The sequence below is a fragment of the Oryzias latipes genome, chromosome 6, assembly GCF_053564925.1.
Source record: "Oryzias latipes strain Hd-rR chromosome 6, Olatipes_Hd-rR_3.1".
In the NCBI taxonomy this organism is placed as follows: domain Eukaryota; kingdom Metazoa; phylum Chordata; class Actinopteri; order Beloniformes; family Adrianichthyidae; genus Oryzias; species Oryzias latipes.
Window position 1 is genome coordinate 15338937 of NC_136242.1, and position 24677 is coordinate 15363613.

Consider the following 24677-nt stretch of genomic DNA (forward strand, 5'->3'; position numbering starts at 1 on the left):
CAAAAAGCCGAATATTTGAAAAGTAGTACGATACGTTGTCATAGTAACAGCTAAAGATTTATATATAAATATATATTTTTTTTAAATTGTTTAAAACATGTTAATAATTGGAATACCAACCCACATTAAGGCCAGCGCAGTCATATAGAACATTTGGGCAACCGGTGACCGGACCTTCTTTTTTAGGGGTACAATATCACTTTGGTATATCTCTTCTTAATACACACCCTGCAGAATTGAGTATTCACCCGTACCAAGGTATAAAAAAATGTAAGTACAAAGGAAAACACAGACCAGAAATTGTCAAGATCCATTTATTTGTCTTGATACAGTACTACAGGGGCATCGTGTTGACCTGAAGGATTAAGACATTTTACAGGATTTCACATACCTTTCTTTGACTATTTGATTCACTCGCACTTTGACCTTCTCAATGAGATGATGACACTCATTTGGAAACACATTGGATCCAAAGCAGGCTAAAGCAAAAATGGAGTAGTTTATAAAAACAAAACAAAAGGGAAATTAAATGGCTTGATCAATAAATACAGGTATAAAAAAACACAAGTTTTCACATACAAACACCAAAAAAAAGTTTATGAAATATACCATAGGCACACAACTTAATAAACCTTGACAGTCCAGGATCACTGACCTATTTAAAAAAAAAGCAAAACCAAATAGGGGCACTTGCCAATAAAGGTAATGACATCTAAAGAAAATATACTTAAATAATATAACAATACTAATTTATTATTACTGTAATAACAAAATCCAGTCAAGTATTCCTATGATTAAACGTTTTTTTATCTAAAAAATATGCACCAGTAATTTCCAGTTTGGCAGAGTCAAAGTTTGGATTCTTTTTGCTGCTCTATCTCCATTTTGTTTGGTGTTCTTCCAGCATTTTTGGGCCTCCTTTTACTTTGGTAGATGAGAAAATACAACATTTTTAGCATCAACTTTTGAAATATTGGTGTAAATACACCCATTTTAAGATTAGATTTGCATTTTAATTGGATTTTTTTAAGCTTTATTAGCTGTACCACAACATAGGGAAAAAGTCATCATCTCAATTTCACATTAAATTTGCTTTATGGAGAGACATTTTAATACTTCAATGAAGGAAGTATTTTTTTTGTTTGTTATTCACAATGCAGTTCTTAGATTTTGTAAAATCAAAAACAGAGGCATAATAAAACAAAATACTAACATAGTATAATTTTCTCACTGTAATCCAGTTGACAATAAAATGCGATACAAAAGGCAATAAAAAGCAGTAATATATGCAGCGGGTCATTCATCTGACTCTCTACCCAGGACCTTACCTTCACATGAGCTGACAACTAAAAACATTCAAGCTTGTATCTTTAGGGTGATCTACAGCACGGCAGAGCTTTTAATACCGTGAATGACATCAGCGCTTGTTCACCAGTATTTTTTTGAATCTGCAGAGATGAATTATATGCTTTGTAGAGCCAAGCGAACGACTTGTCACGCATGTATAGCCTCTATACAAGCTGTGTCAACAGCCTGCAGCATCTCGAAACATAAAGTCAAAGAAGAGAAAAGTGAGGTAAAACCAGAGGGGGATTGATTCATTTACCAACTGGGAAAACTGATTTGCTCCAGTCCCTGAAGAAATCATGTCAAAGCCTCTTCACATTTTTGGTGTGAAGCAAAAACTTTCCATCTCCTTTCCATCTACTCTTTCGACCAACTTTCTTTACTTCCTCTACTCTACTTCACAAATCTTTCACAAAATAAATCTAACACCTCAACCTTGGCATTTCACAGCCAACTCCTTTTCCAATTTCTGCGCTGCATCTTTCTTTCACACTTTCTTTTTCCCCTACAGCTATAAATCTCTACGCACTTCCTCTCTCATACGCTCAAATAAAAACAACAGGCCGGCTAATTGTGCTTGGCTGACATAATGAAGTAGTATACACAGCTAGAGGGCTGAGTGGAATCTGGAGATCCCACCTGTGCTGAGCTGGTTTGAGGCTGATGAGGGATCTGTAGCACCCACACGCGTCCAGCTTTTGTCTGGGGGATTTGCTTCTTCGTCAGCAAGCTAAGACAAACCACCTTACTTAGCAGTTTCAAAGAGGTACAGGTAAACTTCTACGATTGAAATTACTCTGCAAGTCTTAAAATAATAATACAATAAAATAACATGTTATTTTTTTCCCTTTAAAATTATAAAAATCCAGGCACATTCCAGGACTGTGAGGTGGTGTCTCCACCATCTCCCTTTACTAGATGTCCCACAAGGTGAGCCCCTCCAGACCTCTTTTGCTGCCAGGTGACTTTATGCAGACCAGCTTTAACTGCTGAAAAAAACTAAAATGTTTTTTGGTCACATATATAGTACATGTGAAAGGAGAAGTGGGTGGGGTCGGAACTGTTTTTATCGCTGTTGCCTCACTTTGACCTTTAACCTTCAAAACAGGTAAAGCAGGTCAGCTGAGTTCTTAAAGGCCCTGGGTTTCTGCACATTCACAAATAACATGTAAAAAGCTCATCTGGTGACAGGGTGGCCTGGCTTTCCCCTCTACTTTAAGGAAATGACATACATAATTTTTTTTTATATTTTTAAACAGAAAAAGGCACTTCCTACAAATTCCCTAATTTCATACATATATATATAGGACATATGCTTTTATTAAGGTATATTTGTCTGCGTGTGTTGTATGCGCAGATGCAGATATATATGTATGTTTATCATTACTGAGTAACATAATTATATATGTCAGTTCCACTGAAGGAGCTTGAGACAAGGAACTTCAGACCCTTCCAGTTATAGCCACCATGCACCAGTTTTGCACTTAACTAAAGCTACAAAATATCAATAAATAATAAAGATAGTTTTTAGGATTTTTTTTTCTTTCTTTGGAACAAGACCCTGGTTTTTTTGTTCTTTCAAAAGAAGTAAAAGTCACAAAAGCATGTGCTCTCTGTGAGTTTTAAGGTGCTTTTGTAAACTCATATTTGAATTAGGTGGTGTAGAAGAAGGAGAGGGAGGCAGCTTGTGGCTGCTGCGTTTGGGATTCAAACTTGCCGTTTTGCTGAATATGTAAACATGTTGAACGTGGAGTCTACATCAGCCCAAAAGCAGAGTGGGTGGCATTCTGCCGTGCGGGCACTGACCTTTTTACTGTTAACAAAACCTTGATTTGATTTTCTCCTGTCAAAGAAATGCACTTTGTGTGAGCATGTCTGTGAACAGAGACATGGCTTTGCTATCAAGATTTCAAAAGCCACAAACTCCTGAAGGTGTATCCCAGTAATGCACTGGTCGTTAATGTCATGCAGACCCATCAGTGCACACACCAACCACAAAGACAGTCACGTTTGAATCCCTCTGCTCCTTCTCGTCGTCTCTTTAGGTGAGGTTGCTGCTGATGTCCAGGGCTTGCTGGTACACCTGAGTCATGTCCTCCAGATCCCCCAGCAAGGAGAAGCTTCCATTGTCCCCTGGGGAGCCTTTCGCTTTGGAGCCAAGGTTGAACTTGGGCCCCTGGAGAGGTGGGGCAGTCTGGAAACCCTTGAAGTTGGAAAGATGCAGAAGGTTTTCAGCAGATACACAAGCCCTGATGTTTGGGTGGTGGTGTGGAGTGGAGGGATGCCACTCAGCCCCACTTAAGGAGCTTGGTGACAGGGACAGGACGGAACTATCTTCTCCCACTATGCTGGAGGGTCGACTCTGACTGCGGGACAGGCCAGAGTCAGCTGGGGGAGGAGGGTCATTAAGGACTCTTGCCACTGTTACTGCTGACGGCACCCCGCTGTAGGTGGAGTACTTGCCGTTTCGTTTCAAGATGCCCTTTCTTCCAATTGCCCTTTTAGGAGGGGAGCTGGCTACCAGAGACATACTGGCACCCCCCAAAAGCTCAGAGGACTCACTGCGCTCTGGAGAAGAGTAGTACCCTGATTCCCGTTGTTGGTTGTTCTTTAAAATACCCTTCTTGGGTAGAGAGGGCACCATCTTGGCTGGCGAACCACCACCTAAGGGGAAGTCCCCTTCATCTCTCTCTGGGTTTGAGGTCTCCTCTTCAGCTTCTGCTTCCTGAGGTAGCGCTGCTTTATTAAGCTCCCCCTCATCAAAACCGGCAGCTTGTTGCTCCTCTGTTACCCTGGTCTTTAAAATGCCCTTTGGTCTCTTCAGACCTGGTTTTTCCTCTGCTCCACTTTGTAACTGTCCTGCCTCAACGTTTTCCTTCTTACACTTTTTGGGCCTCTGGCGCAGCATTTGGGGCATTGCTGAAATCTTGGCTCCAGTACCACGTGGCTCGGTGCGGTTCTGCCAGTCAATGAAACGGGCTAGCATGGGTGAGCCTCCTTGGTCTCGTTGGGTCTCACAGTCACACACGCTGTTCTTCCAGCCCCAGTTTACCCACCAGTGATTGGCTATGTCCTCTACTGTGGCTCTGCGCTCAGGGTTCACCATCAGCATCCAGCGGATCAGTCCACGGGCATCTAACAGAAAACAGTGTGTTTACTAGAGATGCAATGATTTACTTTCCCCACAATTTGGTTCAAACCTAGATCTTTGGGTCACAGTTTAGTTTGAATTCAACATATGATTTGTGTGTTACAAAACAACCACAAAGAACTAAAAATTCAGGAATTTCACTTTGCTAATACTCAAGAAACAATGAAGAAAAACCCTTTGGCTGGTTTATATTGAGCCTGGAGTGATGTAATAAAAAACTATATTAAATGTAGCACAACACATTTTGACACTTTCAGACTAAGCATATGGAAGAGGGATGCAAAGATTCACTTTACCCAAGATTTACTTCAATGGTGTTGCATTCGAATCAGTTTTTGAACGAGAATTATGACATCCCTATTATAAACTTTATAAAAATGGAAGGAAAATTTTAAAATCTGTAGATTATTTATTCATTTTAATTGATACCACTAAGGCCAAAACCACAAACATACTAATAATTGTGCTTTCAGAGAGAGAATTTATCTGAAAAGTCCCTGTTTGTGCTTCATTCGTAAAAGAAATCCCAAATATTGTCCATGTTAAAGATCCATTTAAAATCAGCAGAGAGAAAAAAAGTGGCCACACTGATACCTGAGGACTGAGTGGGTTCTTTGTAGTCGCCGTTGCTGATCTGGCGAATGAGGTTTTTGTGGTCTCCCCCATCAAATGGCATGGTTCCATAGACCAGGGTATACAGCAGGACCCCAAGAGCCCAGCTGTCCACCTTTAAATGAAACAAAACTTTGTCATATTAGTCGGTCTTTCAAATGAAATTTAATCTGTTTATATACTGTATATGAGGAGAAAATTAAAAAAGCATTGAGGTGTGTTATGCAACCTAGAGGCAGTTTTCCAAGTGCTGTTTTGATTAGTGAATCATGCCAGTGAAATGTGGAATGAGCTCAGCTCTGCTCACCATCAGATTAGAGCAACAAGTTATACTTTTCAGTTTACTTTGGGATAAAAAAGCACCACAGTGGGTTTTCACACAAACATCTTGCAAGAACATTCTTATGTTCAACCACTTGACATGTTTGTCCAAAGGAGACGTTGACAAATGTTGGAAATATGCTTGGAAATGTCTCACTTCCATTATGATTGGCCTACCCTTACTCCACTGCTCTTTTAGGCGAAAACATGAACTTCCTGAGCACCGTCCTGACCTGATGGCAGGTGGGTATTTTAAGACTGGGGTGTGTGCTGTTGCATAAGGAGGTACAGAGCCATAGGGGCAGGCGGTGTGGGCGGAAGGGAGTATTAATACCAAAAGAGATAACAGACTGAGCTCTAGATGCTCATGACCTGAGTGGGCATCAGAGTTTGTGAGAGAAACAATTTGATAACACGTGTTGTGTTGATTTTAGATAACAGAGAACATAAAGATGTCCAGAGGAATGTGTTTTTGACTTGGGGGGGAGATGAGGTGGGGGTTGTTGAAGGTGTATAGCAGGGGTCGGGAACCTAAGGCTCGCGAGCCATATATGGCTCTTTTGATGGTCACATGTGGCTCGCAGACAAATCTTTAATTCAAATTTTTTTTCTTCATTAGACCAGTCCTTCTCGTGCGCGATGCGATGGCAGAGGCGCGCAGTAGTAGCGGTGCTTAGAGAGACAAATCTGCGCCAGCACTAGTATAAGTTTAAAATTGTCTATTAATTCACAGAGTTTGTACCACCCGGAAACCTGTGAATTGCCGTGCCTAAAAGTGCGCGCTCCCGTCTCTGAGAAAGAGCGCGCAGTTGCGGGGACGGGATGTGTGAGGGAGAAAGCAGAGGGTGGGGCTGAGGTGTTGTGGGGACAGGCAGCAGGTGAATCGCGCAGGGATTGTAAATAGGTAAAACCCACTGCCTGTCACTCACTGCAGCGTGTGAGTGTGTGTTTGGCTCCGCGTCTGCATGTGAGCAGTCTGTCTCACATCTACAAAACATTCATACCAACCTAAGATCACGTTTAAAGTCTCAACGCCTGCATGAAGCAGAAACTCACCACGTAAACCAGACTAGACCATCAGCAAAACTACCACGAGAAATACTCATCATTTATTAGAAACAGCATAACAATGGTATTAAAAAGAATCCACAGACTTATTGTACTTTAAAAAGGTTGAAATTACATCAAATGCACACATTCACTTGTATTTTAGTTTTAAACATATTGTCGCGGACTGAGTTGGATGGCTGTTGGGCCGCGTTAAAAGTTCTGGAGTTCATTGACCGCATCAAGCAGAGAGCTGATTGGCTCTCAGTTCTGTCGCTCAGCCTGTTGTTAGGTAGTTTGGACCAATGGGGTTCAGCTATGGGCCGAATAAGGGAAAGGGGAGGGCTGCAGCGGGAGCAGGGGAATATAAAGTTGGGAGACGCGCTCTCGTCTCGTCTCGGCGGGAGAGATTCAGGAGTTGCTGAATTAATTGTTCGGCGTTTGTCGCGGTCTGCAGTAACCAGAATAAAGAACCTTAAAAGAGGTTAAGTCTCCGTGCCTCAGTGTGGGAAAGGGACACTACATTATTGTATGGCTCTTTCGAAATTACATTTCAAAATATGTGGCGTTTATGGCTCTCTTGGCCAAAAAGGTTCCCGACCCCTGGTGTATAGTATCTAGGAAGTCGAGGAAGAGGAAGTCAGATAAGATGAGTTTGACTTCCTTTAAGGCACTGGACCAGTGTCAAGAATGCTTAATTCGTATGTTGTCAGTGCTCCATTCCCTTCAGACAGGGCACTCTCTATTCTTTTACACAGTTTTTGTTGCCCACATTTGCTGACATTTGTGGCCTCACCCCAAATGCAGTTCGAAACTTTTTTCAAAGCAGATTGGAATTCTTTAACTCTTAGCAGCCTGGAGTAAAGGGTTGTAAATCATGATGAACAAAATAGAGTCTAAAGCCCTTGGGGAAGGCTCATGATAATATACAGAGACAGATATAAAAATGTTATCACAACAATGCCTTTAGCTCTAAAGCTACGTTCACACAGGCCTTGGCAACGTTCAAGCGTCCACTTCTTATGAAAAGTCGATGTAAACGCGTGTAAATGTGCGTTTCGTGCTTCCGCGTTCAAAACATATGCATTAATGCATCACTATGTAAGTTTCTACAACTTTTTGGGCTCTACATACAAAACGCACAACCACTGAACATGCGTTGAAAGTTAGACTTGGTTGAACTTCAACCAATCAGGGAGTTATATTAGAGAGTGACATTTAGATGACTTTGAATTCACAACCATGTGAAAATTGATCAAGAAATAAACATTTGCGGTTTGTGTCCTACAGGAATTTAATGACACCAAGTCTTTCATATTTATCAGAATAGAGCTGTGAAAGAAAAACCCTGGAGCAAGATTTGCGAGATTTCCACCACTTTGGCATTTCACACCAAGTCTCTTCCAACTGTAGGTGGTGGACTTGTGCTAATGAACAGAAGCAAAAGAAAAAGAAAAGGAAGCCCCTCCCTGCTTGTCCAAAACGCGGGTTCAACAATGCACGCCTTGCATAATCTTAATGTAAACATGTCGACATAGCATAATACCTTCTGAGAGGTACCTTATGCCTCTCATAAGGTATACCTTATGGGCTATTTCCCATCTATGTATTAAGTGACTTCAAGTCAAAATTGAAAAATGGTGTGACAATTTCAGGGTTGTCTATATTTATATATGTGCATATAATATTTCTGTGTGTCTATATTTAATTATCTTCCTTCATTGTCTCTATTTTTCATCTGGTACACATTTGTTTGCTTATGACTGTTGTATTATTAGTGCAAATATTTCAGATACTTAAGTTGACAGGGAGTGCTCTTTAGGGCTGCCGAGCTGATTTCAATCCCATTTGGCAAAAGAGAAAGTGAACAAACTGCACCCTCCAGTTCCTCACTTCAAAGAACCAAAGGATAGGGGAGTGTTTGCGCTGACCCACTGTGGGGTTGCAAGAGAGATAATCCCATCAAAGAGGCTAAAAATGAGGCCTACCCACCCCTTGGTGAATAAACTACTCTTTAGTCATAACCAACTGAGAGATAGCAATGATGAAATCACAACAACACGAAGAAGATGAGAAGTTCATCCCAGAGTAAATTAAGCTTCATTAAAAAAAAAAAATTACATTTACATTATGACAGGTGGGGCTTTGTCTGTGTTATTGTTTGGTTCACTGAGTCTCACCTCTGGGCCCCTGTATGGTCTTCCATTGACAATCTCTGGTGAAGCATAAAGTGGGCTTCCACAGAAGGTTTGCAGCAGCTTGTCCTTATGGTAGAGGTTGGACAGGCCAAAGTCAGCAATCTATGAAGACATGGGTGAAGAAATGACACTCCAGTTGTAATATAACCAATCAAGAATGCATAACAGATCAAGCAATAAGATATTAGCTCACCTTAATATTACCGTTTTCATCAAGTAGCACATTTTCCAGTTTTAGATCCCTGTGCACCACTCCATTCTGAAAATCAGAGCAGATCTGCATTCATTCATTCATAATTCATGAAAAGTCTGCTGTGTTAAGAAGTGATTGATTATAACAAAGACAGCTTGTGGTTCTCTGGAAAATCAAGGCAGTCTGCTAGCTTAGTAGCCTTTACTTGGTCTATCACCCTGACATCTGCTGTGATTTTTTTCTTTTTTAACTGACTCACATGTGTCACATAAGCACGAGCCTGTAATTACCACTATGAATGATGTTCTCACTGCATTTTAGGATTAAAAACACAACTTGATGCAACGCTTTAAAAGAATCTAGAATTAACATGTGGTTTGTATATAGACAGAACTCCGGCTCAGTTGCGGAGGAGTAGCTTCAACCCATCCGCCTTCTGCTGCTCTGCATGGCATATCTGATTGGTTTTTGCTTGGCATGGGGCACATGTTCACATGACTCTGATTGGTGGATGAAATTAAGAAGTGCTTGCTTGCTTGTTCTAACAGTGACTCACACAACCCCACCCAGCAAGAGGCTGCTTGTGGTGGGGATGATTCATCACTCATGGCTGTCTGGGACTCTTCTATCCGAGGTCTGTGACGTCATCCCTATCTCCACCTAGGACGAGTATGTGAAGAGGGGAGTCCAACTAAACAAGCCCTGTGACCTTTGGGTTTTCTTGGGAGTTAGTGAGGTGTGGAACATGGATTGACATGGGTGTGACCTGAGTCTAAAGCCCTCGGGGAAGGCCCAGGGGGTATCTTGGGACATCCATCAGTGTGTGTGAGTGAGGAATAAATGAGGAGCCTGTTTGCTGCTCTACACAGAAATAAGTCTGAATTACTCTGGCCTGTGTTCCTTCAATGAGAGCGGATGACTCTTTAACAATGCTGGGCCAAGAAAAGCATGCTGTGTGGGGCTTGCAGATTAACTATCACTGATCATGTATGTTGCATGGTTTATGTCACAGTAAAACACACCTAAATGTGTGTGACATAAAAAAAACTTGATTGAGCAAAGAATGTTTGTTTTTTCTCCATAAAAAAGCAATGAAGAATGTTTTCTCACCTTATGGCAGTGGTGTACAGCAGAGACTATCTGTCTAAAGAAGCGCCGTGTCTCACGCTCACTCAGGCGTCGACGCTCGCTGATGTAGTCATATAGCTCCCCTTTGCAGGCATACTCCATCACAATCACAATCTTGTCTTTGTTCTCAAACACTGAAAAATGATAAGAAAACACAAGGAGAACATTAATGTTATCTTTCCAAAACATATATATCTATATTAGCTCAAACGAGGAAAAGGAGGAACCCTTTCAAAGTAGTTCTTAGTTTATTTTATGAAATTAAAAACAAGGAAAAGGCCATAGGTGTACTGTAAGAAGCCCATCATCACCTTAGTTTTGGAATGCCAAATTTAAGAGCTCCCCATAATAGTTTTTCCAGGATTACATCATTCCAAATCCTTTTATCATGTGTCAAGGATTTTAGGAAGGAGCTATTACCTTAAAGTTCCACTCCAGTTATCTTTTGATCTATTGTAAGTGTTTCCAGTGGTCTTTTAATTATAGTTAGGCCGTTTTTACCCAAAATCAATTTTTCTAGGACATAGTTTCTGAGTTGTGGGCGGGACTGTTTGCCAACACTCATCATCCCATTGTTTATACGATCACATGCTAGCTTACAGCCCCTAATAAAGGTCCACAAAGATGTTCGTGGATTTTATTTACCTGCAAGTGGATGCATCAGAATGGAGCCGAGCAGGGAGCTTGTGGCCCAGTGATTGTAGTTTTTACATAATGGCTACAGGCTTTTTCTACCTGCTTTTATTCATCTGCTTCTGATTCACATTGATTTGAATAAAGAAATACTCATAAAGGCTGTTTTAATCTTAATTTTCTTTATACATGTCCTCCATTATGAGAAAAATATCACAAGAATGTTAAAAACAGCAGAACACAATTTTCATTGGAAAACAACAAAGAAAAAGTTCCTGTGACCCCCCAAAAAGACATGTATTTCATCAAGAAAACATTCTGTTACACCTGTACAGACCTGACACTGTAGTCACAGTTTTACCAATGTCCTGGATACTACTAGTCACAAAACAACCCTAAATTTTCTCTGCACCTATAGGTATGGAAGTCTAGAATCTAAAAACAAATCACATTTAGGTCATAAGTCATGAGTCAGCACACAAAGGAGCACTCTCTTGTTATATAAAAACGAAAGCATCTTTAAAACCTGTGTTTATTCATTAGGCAGCCTGCATGCTTGTGATTAGAGGTCAGCTGATGTTTACGCAGCAAAGATCACTCTTTACAAAACAGGGAAGCCCACGGTTGACATAAATCAACGCAATGATAAGATTTAGCCTCTACTGTCAGAAAGGAAGCTTTTTTTCCGCTGTAATTTCAGTCTGGCAACATCAACTTGTCATGATGGGAATGGAAATGGTTTGGCTGAGAGAGAACGAAAGAGGAAAAAGAAAAAGGGAATGCTGAGGAGATGACAGCACTCAGAAATATTGCTACACATTGTGCGTGTTGATTTTCCCACACAGCAAGGTCAGCAGGGGTGGGGGCTTCAACTTTCTACACCCTTGAGTGAGCACCTTCATAGTCTGTCACACTACTTTTCTCTGAGCCCCCTTTTTTTTACTCTCCCAGGGGCCTTTTAAAGATATAATCCTCTACAAAAACACACAGTTGCTGAGTGATGGTAATGCTCCCTGATTGTGACTGTCTGGCTGCTTGGGAAACAGCAGACAGGATGTAAGCCAAGCATTCCGGAGGGCAGAGCAAATCCAGGGCTCCGATTGGTGGAAAAAAAGCGGTGACCTGGGGTGACATCTGCACTGATCCTTGATGGGCTGGTGCTTGGAGAGCCAATTCTCGGCTTGTACTCCCCTTTACCTCTAACCCCTGATGGTGTAATAATTGCCTGCCTTACATAAATTGGGGTGGTTTTAGCCCACTTGGTGCACCATTGACCACTACATCCTCTCTGTCTATCAGTGAGCTTTGTTCACAGATCAGCACCCTGCATCCTGCTAATTAAGACCCATTGTCCCACTGCCTACTCTAATGACAGACTTCATTTGCAAACAACTAATGTCAATGATGGCATTAAAATGATGAAATATCAAACTTTTCTAATATCATATAACTACTTATTTCCAAATAAAATTCAGTAATTATTTATAGTAGGAGGAAATTCCTTTAATCCTAGAGGATCAGAAAAATTACTTATGGTACGAAGATGATTTTTGTGTGTGTTGTCAACAGTAATCTGAAATAATATTGGGTTTAAACAAAAACAATTTGAAATATTCTAAAGATGATAAATAGGCATGAGCACAATTAAATAATTCATTATAATTCCGGCATGTATAAAGATAATTTTGAAGACATAAAAAACATAATTAAATAGTGAACTTGGGTATTCATATGAATGTTAGTGTTATTATTATAATTGCATATAAATGAAGATGAACAGGTTTATTGTTTGTTAATTATAACTATAATTATTATATTATCAATTATATTATCAATTAAAATTATAGCTTTTTTTTAAAGGGGAGGGACAACAAGCTAAGCTTCTGCCTGCTCCGTTTCAAACATATTTGGCATTTTTGTTGTTTTTGTTATTATTACTATTTTTAGCTATATCATTGTATGTATTACAATTGTTCGAAACAAGTTGCATGAAAAAAATATATGAAGATCTACAAAAAGCATTTGGAACATTTCATGTGTTTTAATGAGTTACCCTACTTTTCGGAGTACAGGTCGCATTTTTTGTGCATATTTTGGGCGGAGTTGCGACGTAACCATTTTTTTTTCTTTGTTAACCTGCAATTTTTGGCTTATAAGCCTGTGCGATTTAAAGTAGAAAAAATATGGTACATATAGAGAATATCAGGTTGCTTCTATAAACACTTTAGGCCAAATGCTGTAGCTGGATCTGGAGCGGCACCGTTGGAACGGTGGCACCCAGACAGACAGAACATGTAGCTGTCACTCTCTATGGCTCATCAGTAACAGCTCTTCTCTTAAATATTATGCCCTACAGCAATTCCATTATGCTTTTAGGTGTGTAAAGCCATAATTTTCTGTGACTGCCTAAATCGAGAATCAATCTGACTTGGCATTTCTCCCCGACTCTGCCAGGTTAAGTGCTAAATTGATTTGTTGGGCTTACATTGTGAAATACAGCTCATTAAATTAGGATTTAACTTGTGTTGAAGTAATCTTTACCACAGATGGCAAGCTGTATTTAAAATTAATATTTTACTGTCAACGTATGAGACATGTCTTCTCGTTTTATAAACAACTTGTGAAATTATGTCTGTTTTCTTTTTTTTTAGTGAACACACGTGCCAAAATATAAGCCAAAAAAAGTTGACTAAATGGATGGCAGGACAGACTTAAAAGTTGCTGAAACCAGCAACAAAATTGTTTAGTCAGCCTCAAAAACTACAGTCAGCAATCATTTGGCTTAGCTTAGCATAAAGTCTGGAAGAATGAGCAGTCTGTCCAAGGATAACAAAGTGCAACACCTGCATTTGTGTAACTCATTAGTAAACACGCTTTCTGGTTGTGTTTAAGTCCTACTGAAAGACACAGAAACGTCTTGGTTTCAAAGGATGCTTAACGTAAGGCTAAAGCTTGCAAAGCATTCCATTGTTTTGGGATACCTGCTGGCCTTGGCATCGTAAAAACGCCGTCAGTCTCTGTATCAGATGCAACAAAGCAAATACTTTTCCTTGGGGTCGCTTTAAGTACTTACCAGGCTTTCTTTTAAACACTCAGTTTGTACATACAGTCAGTTATTGCACTCAGCAATGAGATACAGAGGTACTCATAAAAAGCAAACAGAAAAAAATTGCTTTTAAAGGCCCCAAAAAGCATGCTGACGAATGCAAAATGCGAGGGAGTGGTAAAAATCCATCTGCACGCACATCTGGTTCAGCTTTGCTTTGCACAAAGCAGTTGGCAGGGGCTGGTGAAGATGGTTTTGCCGGATACTCAGAATCTCTGGCACTCCTTTATATATCTCTAAGGCACGGCTGGGTGGAGGCCAAGCCACAACTGTAAATGTCGGGTTCGAGGAGAGAAACCAAAGTGCAACAGCACTGAGTCGCTTTGCTGGAGGAGCAAGCTGCATATAAAAAAAATTAAAAAAAGACAACTCACGGAGACCTCATCCAGGCAATTCAGAGTTTATAAAATTATTTTAATCTTTCTCTTGCAAAGCCCATAAAGGTCAAAAACGTTTGAGTTCCCAGCTGACTTTTTAGCTGGTTTACGTGATGTTTGTTTACCTAAACGCTGCAGATAATGATCTATGGATTTTGAAACTGAACAAAGGTCATTGCGCTAACCAGGGGAAATAGCCGTAAATAGCACAGGATAATTGCTGTGTGTAAAATCTAAGAACAGTGACAATTAATACAAAAGAAATCTTGATTTCGGAGTGCATTGTGACTTCAGCTCCATTATGGCAGAGCAGTCTGTATGAAAAGGGATAATTTATTGTAAAACACACCCTCAAAATTCAATGGGAATTGTTCAGTCATTCATAGTTTTTTCTGAACTCTTTTTTTTCCTTTAAGGTTAACGGCTTTTGAAAGGTTTAACAGTAAAAGGAAGAATAACAATAAATATTTCTAATATTTTATTGAAGGCTTTGACATTTAGAAAGGGGTTTCCTGCAGTAGAGTTATGATCCTGTTGCTCCAGGGAAGTCTTGCAGCCTCTACTCCCTCTGCATAGCACTGGACTAGAGTCAGACAGAGTGCAGGCCTGGGGGATTGGGGTCAGCAAAGTGTCTTAGCTTCATACGTGTAGACACACATATGACCAAGTGCAACGGAAAGAGCATACTACTTCTGGAAGTACATATATATGCACTAGCACACATGCACAAATACAGTCTGGCTCCCAGATCCTGTTGTTTCTAAGTTCCAGCAGATGTCTGGCCCTGAGATCAAGACTAGAAAACACAGGGGATGAAACTTTCTTAGATGTGGGAGAGGCAACCCTCTCAGAATATCCTCCCCTTTCAAAAACAAAAAAAAAAAAACTTTTCAGCACACAAATACACTCGCACACAAGATCCAGACACACTGTCAAAGCCCATCCTGACTTTTACAGTCAGAGACAGCCAGACAGAGAAGATGAATAACATCCCAGAGCTTTAATACAGGACCTTTTATGGCATCCGCATGTCATAATATGATAGTCCTGCAACTTGGATATGAATGGTAGGGAGACTTTTAGACATGTGTGTTTTTGTGCATTGACATTGAACAAGCATATAATTTGTCGCAAGTTATGTATGGGTTTCCAGACATGTACCAGACTCTTACCTTCATATATAGAGATGATGTGTGGGTGGCGGAGGGATGACATGATCTCAATCTCTCTGCGGATGTGCACCATGTCTTGCTCGTCCTTGATTTTCTCTTTCCGAATTGATTTAATGGCCACCTGGAAAAAAACGAGAAAACACTTTTATGGCAACTTTGATTTGAATTTTTTTTTAGCTCGACAAGTGCAACAGCTTAACCCTTTAATACCGGTGATGTCGCCGGCGACACCTACATACCACATGCCCTTTGACCATATATCTTTGACCAGAAAAAAGCAGCAACACATTTACGAACATTAAGTGTTGCATAATGGCGCAAAGCCACTTTAGAATCCGCTGGAATTATGCTAATTGCGTAAATGGCTGAAGAGCTACAGTAGTCGAAAGAATGTAAACATTCAGAAACTCCGGTGTCAAAGGATAAATGGATTTACACTTGCTAAATTTATCTAAAAGCTTAAACAGCTTTATGACATTTGGAGGGAAAATGAATGTCATAAAAATAGCTACAACTTCTAACAAAGGGATTTGATTCAAACGCTTTGTTAGTAGACTTAAGCAAAGCTTATACACATTGTGATTGATCCATGTGATGTTGAATGGTCTCATTACAATCATGCACGCAAAAACACCCTTGATGCATAGTTCTCATTTGACACTTTATTTAGCTACATACGCACAAATTATTTCAGTTTATTGCATTAGGTTGGTGTTTAACTACAAAGAGTCAGAGAACTGACTATTCAGTCGTTTGCTTACTACCATAGATTGTTGTCAAGTCAAAGGCGGGCTATGCTAAGTGGTGTTTTTACACCCACTTAAAAAGTGGGTGTACTAAAATACTATAAGGTGTGATTCTAGTAGCTAGTCCTCTCTGATTGGGTCAGCAGTAGCTGCATCCCAAATAAAACCAAAAACCAGATGCATCTGCAAACTCAGCTTTGCATGAGATGTGACAGTTGCACCGTTTTTATGTGATGAGGTGGTCAGTTCACCAGGAATGTCTTCATAGGAAAACGTGTTTTAAAAAATGGATACAAAGTAAATGTTTCTGGATCCTAAACATCAATTCAGTGGATTTACAGGACATACAGTAGTTATACATTTGTGGTTAATGAAAAAGGCCTTCTAAAAAATAACGTTATTTTCAATTTAAAGAAGTCTTACAGTTTTAAAATGTGAGTTACTTCTCTACTACGGCCCCTCCCTGTTTTTTCGAGTTCATTTGAAGCTGCTTTGGTGTCCAAATCTTTTGTTAAGGATGAGCTGTAGCGACTATCCCTCCACCAGTAGGGTGATCCGCGTCTGTGCATTGTGTGTGTGAATAAGACTGTGACTGTAAAGGGCTTTGCTTTGGGCATAAATCAAGTTTAAAAAAAGCACTATATAAGCATACATTTATTATTTACACAATTTATGCTAAAATCAATAGAAAGTTTAAAAATTACAGGAAAAATTGACATGAGTGACCCTTTTGTGTTCCAGAGATAATTAAGGTTGAACAGAAATAAAAAAAACAAGTAACTAAGAAATCAATCAACAAAGCTTCTGAATGAATGGAAAAAATAAGGACAACATATGAAACATCTTGTTATTTCCTTAATTTATATTGTGATTATTAACTTAGAACGGTTTCTAAACTTGTCAAAAGGTCTTTGACGAGACATTAACCGCAGCCTAGTGTGTTGGTTTGTAATCATTTATATTAACACAATGTGGCCTCCATTTGAAGCCATCAAGGGGTTAAATTCACCTTTCATTGCAGTTTCAATACCAACAATGGAAATGAGGACTTTTCGTTGTCATACCAACACCATTCAGAAATGGTTCCAAACCACTAGCCTTTGCACTCTCTAAATAAACCAATTGAGAGCACACACATTGGCTCGTCACTTTAATTGTAGCCTAAACATTCTGGACTGAGTCCTGGGTTTCCTTTGATCAGACCTATATAGAGTCTGCTCACTCTACAGACTGTTGGTTTAAACTTTTGTCCTCTCTTTGCTAAGCTGCAGCATTCAAAAAAGGCCGGCTTTCTTCCATGCAGCACAAACCGCAGGTAGCAAGTGCCAAGCTAATTACCATGTACATCAATAAAAATAGCCCCAAACCGGAATCGCTTCCTTCCAGAGATTGCCTTGATTACACTGAATACAAAGAAATAATCCCATAATAAACAAGCCAGCGGATTCACATGCTGCGTTCATAATTAGTCGAAGTTATGTCTTATTGCTAATGGTTTCCTTTACCTCATCACCTTAAAATGTAATTAATCTCTTTGACTTAGGTGTTCATCTGTGAGGCAGAGTGGACTACCACTCCTAGATTTATTCACGTTATTACAGCAGAACTTATTTGAAAACTTCCTATTGTTTCTCTTTCGATGCAGTTTTTTCAGGTCTTCATTACATTTTTGAGACAATTCTGGTCTAAATCTGGAATAGAATACAAGTTCAGGCTACATCCTCACAACTTCTGATAAGGCTTTATTTAAAATTGAACGTGACTAGTCAGTTTTCTTTGGAACTAATGAGTCACCAAGAATTAATCAGATGCTTATTGCACAAGACAGTTGGTTCCCATTAAAAAAAGAAAAAATCAAACTTTACGTCAAAGTATGCTATTTTTAGCATGGTAAGGAACACAATACTCTACTCACTTAGTGACTCAATCCCTCACAAAAGCCTTGGTGAGTTGATATAAGTCTAATTAAAGTTTGAAACTGTGCTCAGATGAAGGCATTGTCTTCTGATCGAAAGCTAATCGCTGAAACCCTTTGCTTTAAAAAAGCCTTCCCAAACATGTCTCACCAAGTGTCTGGCTTGTATGTCAATCCTAATTGCCAAACTTTTGAAAAGTCTTGATTTCAGTTGTCATAGCAACCCAAAGTTGTGTCAATCCCAGAGTTCAAAAACAGGCTTTAAATGGGCTCAATAAGACCGATGTTCATTTATCTTAAAACAGTCAATGCAGAAGACCCCCCCCCCCCTTATACAGCACTATACATAATTGATATTTTCAGGGTTTGCCTACTTTAAAGGTGGTCTTACAGCTTTGCACTTAAGACCCTCAATTGGGTGTGTAAAGTTACAATATCCTGTAAATCATAAAGGCTTACTGAATTGCACACCCAAGATTTATGTTTCTCCTAAACAAGCTAATGATTATCCTAGAGTTTAAGTTATAATACATACAGCCAAAAGTTGCTCAAGCAGAAAAAAAGTATCTTTCCTGTGCCCTTTCTTACACTTATTTTTAAATCACATAAAAAAAATAGTACTCAGAAAGGCAAATTCCACGTTCTACACAAGGATCTTCATTACATTTAAATGGCAACTGAAATATCTTTATATCTTTTGATCAATTTCAAAAGTGTTCCGAGTGGTCTTTTAATTTTGATTATGTTAATTTTAGCCAAAAATAATATAACCAGTGATGTTATCTAGGACATAGTTTCTGCAAAGCTGCAGTAGTTCATTATAAATTTGCCTTCATTATACATACGAAGACTATTTGTCTACAAGTGGATGCATCAGAATGGTGCTGTTATTGAATCTACATAACTACAAACTTTTTCAAACACTTTTTTCATCTGTACCCGATTCACATTGATTTGAATACAAAAATACTCAGAAATGAAATTTTAAGCAGAATTTTCTTTATATATGTCCTCCATCATTAGAAAAATGTCACAAGAACATGTTAAAAAACACCAAAAACATGATTTTCATCTGAGTGGGTCATTAAATGTTTATTCTACACTTGGGGATTGAATGAGCTCTACCACACTGGGTTTGAGACCAAGCCAGGTATCTGTTGTGTATGTGTCTGACCCTGATGTGGATCATTAAACAGGCCTGTAGACCAGCCACTGGGCAGCAAGGCGTGCTGCCTGACACAGCTACACTTGTCCCTAAGTGGATACAGTCACTCACAGTGAACAGGAGCTGCACGGATGCATACAGCAGCTCTTGCCAGGTACGAGGGCGGTCTCGTCTGCCCGCCCCCAAACTCTTGCTTCCAGAAGAACTTGTTTGAAGTAAAAGAACCTTTATGTGCTTCACTGGAGCCTAACATCTACCAGCACTTTCTCAGGCAATTATAAGAGATGAAGTACTCATCACAGGTTGACCCGTCCCTACGCTGGCTAAGGATCACGATCATCTGTTGTGTTGACTGTGAGCCTGAGTCAGAGAAGGGGGGGGGGGGGACTGAGAGTGTGGGGGAGGAGGAAGAGAAAGCCCGTCACTTTTCCAAAGAACTTTATTCTCAAACACAGCCAGGAATCCTAATACCTCATCAGTGGCACCACATATAGCAGAGGAATGTCAGTGTTTTTCCTTTTCATTGAAGCCATTGTTGGGGAATGATGTAATTTGGTGCTTTAGGCTCACACCAATATGACCGTATCCCCTTCAACTGAGCCGGTACATCTTTTGTTATGGTTGTGGTCTTCCCTGTATTTTTTTGAGTGCCCTAGAATGCAATTCATTCGCCACACAGGATATTAACCATCCCCTCCCATTTCATTTCCCGCTGTGGACGACCTTTCATGTGTCAAAGTTAATTTTTTTGTCTGGGTGTCACTGCAACCTTCTTTGTCATATAAGACAAAAAAAATGTACAGAATGTCTTTCAATGTCTCCAGCAAGCATGGCACACTTTGCTCCTATAAGCCCTGTGATCAGTTTCGGGAGTTTGGCTAAGTTCCTAAGCATTCCAACATATGGCAATCCAGATTAAGGCACAATCTTTTGGTCTGTTTTCACTGTCGCTACAAATCTTCTTACATCTTCCTCGAGTGCGCTCAGTAAATTCCATCATGTGCTTGCTCATGATTAAGTGCAACTTCCTTCAGCGATCTTCAAACTCTGTTGACTGTGTTCTTGGCGAAAAAAAATTGAGAAAAAGGTACAGAGGCTAAACGAGCGTGAAACGATCTCACCACACTGCTGTATATGCCATACGGACATGAGGGACTTCCTCTGGGTTAAAGGTCAGGTAAACTTGAGCAACGCAGTGCTAGACAAATGTGCCCTGTGAAAAAGTCAAGCTCTGTTTACACTCCATGTGCAGAGACTCTGCTTCCCTGCGGACACATAAAATGAGGTGCAAGGTTTTAGGAACCCCAACACCTCCATGTCTCAATCTTGTGTTCAGTTTAACACTGCACAATTAGTGATGTTGTGTTATTTCGTACATTCCTGCAAAAAAAGTTTTCCAAGAACTTTCCAAAGTCATCCACTCTTGAAAACCAAGTAAACCATAATTTATCAGACTTATAGTTTGAATCTCAACAGCAGAATAATTTGCAAGTGGGACAGGTCAGAAGGGAACAAGAGCTAGCCACCCCACCCTTCAACATACCTATATTAAGCATTTATTTCCCAGGAGGAGCTATAGGAAAGCACACAGGGAAATAACCTGAACTGAGATTCATGGAAAGTTCCACATGCCCTGCCAGAGTGAGTGCAAGGGTCATATTTTGCCACATGTGGAAATATTTGGGGAGATGTACAGACCTATAAGGACATTAAAGCAGGAGAAGGAGGGCTTACTCTGACAGACACGGTGTACCACATCAAATAAGAAACAGAAAATGCTCAGACTTTTTCAAGGCAGGAAAGACTGAATACTAAGAACTGGAAGGAAGCATATATTCATATTTAATTGACATATTACTAATTCATTTCTTAAAAAAAACTGTGTCTGCTTCTTAAAGTCCCAATTGAATCATCTTTGGATCCATTGTTGAGGCATTCCAATTGGTCTTTGAATAATGATTAGGGCGTTTTAAGGCCATTTGTTTTTTTAAATGTAGTTTTCTCTTTCATCTTCACCTTATTCACAACAATTTGAATAAAGACATACTCGAAAACATAATTTTAAGCTGAAAATACTTTATATGTCCTTCATTAAGGGAAAAATGCTACAAGAACGGGTTAAAAACACGATTCTCATTGGAGTGGCATTTGACGTGTCAATACGTCAAATATCGAAATGCTTTCACAAACTGTCACAGTTCAAGATCACTAAACATTTGGTGAGTCTGGTCAAAGGCTTTTTAATGCATTTTAGTGCACATCCAAATGAACATTGTTTTACTTTTTTTTGTATTTAGCCTGCAACCTTCACAGGAGGTGCGTCAGTCAGCCGCTCAGTAGCTGGGTTTGCATTCCAGCATCCGGTTGTGAGTTTTTGCACGGGACGAGGCGTGTGCAGCGCAACTCTGCTGGCCCCGTGGGTCTGTTTGAAAGCACTGGGGGAATCCCCAGTGGGGCCAGACTTCACAGAGCTGCAGCTTCTACTAAAAGCATGCATGTGATATGCGTCTGGGGCGCACTAAAAGGACAGACGGATATTTACAGCCCCTCTGAAAGTGGCTCACCTCTCTGCCGGAGTGCCGCTCGATGGCCTTCTTGACTTTGCCGTACGTGCCTCTCCCCAGCGTCTCCAGCAGCTCGTAGCGGTGTTTCAGATTGTGCTTGTGGTGGTGTTTCTTCACGCCTAAGCTCCTGTGTCCATCGCCGCTTGCCGGGGTCTCCTCAGGTGAGCCGCCGGCAGGTGGAGGTGGCTTGGCCGCTGCGCCTGCCGGGCCCCCCTGAGACTCTGGGCTGGTGGCCCCCCGGTGAAGCTTCGAATACGCAGCCTCCATTTCAGTCTAAACGCCCCTGACAGCCCTTCCACTGATAAATACTTTGATTCTACCTACTTAAAAACACTGATACGATAACACTTAAAGGCCTAAAATTAACAACAATAAATAAATAAATAACAAAAAATACCACTAGCGATGTTTTTATGCGTGGAATCTAACATTTCTAGATTGCCTTCGTTAAAAAAAAGTTATTTCCATCGCTTTTAAAATGCATGTTTTATCTCACCTATGTTATTATATTACCTGCACTAATTGACTCAAAGAGGCAAAATCGGTCTAAAATGATCGATTCAAACATAATCTACTGATTGATAAAGCATAATCTAATAATCCGTGTTCAGATTTCGGCAGCAGGCTGCATGCCGGAAGCTGAACACGCTTTCGGATGTAATGTATTGGCTATAATAACCCTTCGCTCTCTATCCCATTAAAACAATCTGATCCCCCACGAGCGCGTGGGTGAACGCATGATCGCATCATCTGTCATCCTGCACGCGGCCAACATCACGAGAAAGGCGAGAAAGCTGCGACGAAACCGGCGTTCTGGATGAAGATGACCCGCATTTTGTCCACGGCCCAGGTGCTGCACCTCATTCATCGCCGGCAGTCATCCGGCGGTGAGTCTGCGGGCTCCGCGGGGCGGCGGACGGGAGCAGAGGTGCGCGGCGGTGGGACTCTGTGCTGTGCTGGGACGCTGTGGATGTGGCCATGGTCGCTTCGCTTCTTCTCGCTCGGGTGCCCTCCTGGTGCTTCTCCTCCTTCCCTGTCTCTCTCTCTGTCCTCGGCATTGGGGGGCTGAGGAGAAGGAGATGATCTGCGAGCAGAGGCGGAGTTAAGGCAGTCCTCCTCCTCCTCCTCCTTCCCCGTCCTTCCTCCTGCCTCTCTTTGTGCTCTCATCCCCTCACCTACAAGCTCCAGGGGCGTAACCAGCCGCAATGTGGGCAGGGGTGTCCCCACCTTCCACTCCTCTCATTCACTCTTTTGTCCTATATTTTCTTTAAAGGAAAAAAACATCCATTGTTCCAGCATGTATGGAGAAAGGCTGTATATTGTGTTGCTTCGTGCTCTAAAGATGTCTTTCGTTTAGGGCCCCTATACTCACTTCAGGATCAGATTTCCTTTGCCTGTAATCAGATTTCTCTGTTCAAAACACGTCTCAGTCCATTCCTCCTTTCATAGTAAAATGTATTGTCAAAGGAACATAATCTATTTCAAAATAGAACAACAAATGCAAAGGGAGGATGGACGAATCCCAATCACAGGACCCAAGAAAACACACTTTAAACCCAAATTCCTCATTTATTTGATAGAAATTACTCTCCTCACATGTGACGTTATTAGGTACACCTCTCAATACCAGGTTGGATCCCCTTTTGCCTTCAGAACTGTCTTAATCCTTGGTAGTATATTCAACAAGGTAATGGGAACATTCCTCAGAGTTTGGTTCACCCTATCTTGCTGTATCCTGCTGGAAGCAGCATCAGAAACTGGGTTCACTGTGGTCATAAAGGGATGGACATGGTCAGCAACAATACTCAGATAGGCTGTGGTGTTGTAACCATGCTCAGTTGGTACTAAAGGGCCCAAAGTGTGCCAAGAAAGTATCCCCCATACCATTACACCACCACCAGCAGCCTGAACCATTGATACAAGGGAGGATGGATCCCTGCTTTCATGTGGTTGATGCCAAATTCTGACCCTACCATCTGAATGTGGCAGCAGAAATGGAGACTCATCAGACCAGACAATGTTTTTCCAATCTTCTATTGTCCAGTTTTGGTGAACCTGTTTCCTGTTTTTAACCAAAAGGAATGACACCCAGTGTGGTCTTCATGCTGATGTAGCCCATCTGCCTCAAGGTTGGATGTGTTGTGTGTTCAGAAATGCTCTTCTTAGACCTCGGTTGAAACAAGTGGTTCTTTGAGTTACTGTTGACTTTCTATCAGCTGGAACCAGTTTGGCCATTCTCTTTTGATATCATCAAAGTATTTCTATCCACAGAACTGCTGCTCACTGGATATTTTCTCTTTTCAGGACCGTTTTCTGTAAACCCTAGAGATTGTTGTGGGTGAAAATCCCACTAGATCAGCAGTTACTTAAATCCTTAGACCAGCCCATCTGGCACCAACAACCATGCCACATACAAGTTCACGTCAATCACCTTTCTTCCTCATTTTGATGCTTGCTTTGAAATGCAGCAGATTGTCTTGACCATGTCTGCATGCCTAAATCCACTGAGTTGCTGCCATGTGATTGGCTGATTAGAAATGTGTGTTAACGAGCAGTTGGATAGGTGTGCCTACTAAAGTGGCCGGTAATTGCAGCTCATTGAACTTCAGATATATTCAGCCCTTGAATCCGGTCAGAAATTAAAAGACAAAAATCCATATGGTACATAAATGTATTGTCCTTTTTTCCTTTCTTGCTTCCCCTCTTAAGCTAACCATTATGATGCAGTTTTTATGGCACTGAAAAAGGTGAACTAAGCTATAATCTTAACAATAACCTTTATGAGTCGGCATCTCTGTACTTGCACATAATGAGGGGCAGCATACCTGCACTTGGCTTGTTCAAACCTCTGCGAAACATAGTGAAATAAGGAATGTGGAGTTTATTGGTTCACCAAAAAGGAATTACCTTAGCTAGTTCAGATTGGGATGATTGAGATGAAAGCCCCAACATGCAGGTAGTAACATCGGATGACGGGAAATTAAATAAGATGAAGGCACGTG

At 40.7% G+C, this 24677-nt stretch overlaps 1 protein-coding gene across 1 annotated transcript; it reads right to left on the bottom strand.

The window, feature by feature from the left end:
• Positions 1-300: 300 nt before the first annotated feature.
• Positions 301-22822, bottom strand: nuak1b (NUAK family, SNF1-like kinase, 1b). Its single transcript, XM_004069900.5, has 7 exons — positions 21676-22822; positions 15286-15406; positions 9980-10131; positions 8870-8935; positions 8659-8778; positions 5093-5225; positions 301-4482 (listed from the first exon to the last, which is right to left on the bottom strand). The coding sequence occupies exons 1-7, from the start codon at positions 21940-21942 to the stop codon at positions 3389-3391; spliced, it is 1953 nt and encodes a 650-aa protein (XP_004069948.1). The 5' UTR covers positions 21943-22822; the 3' UTR covers positions 301-3388.
• Between the last annotated feature and the right edge of the window lie 1855 nt (positions 22823-24677).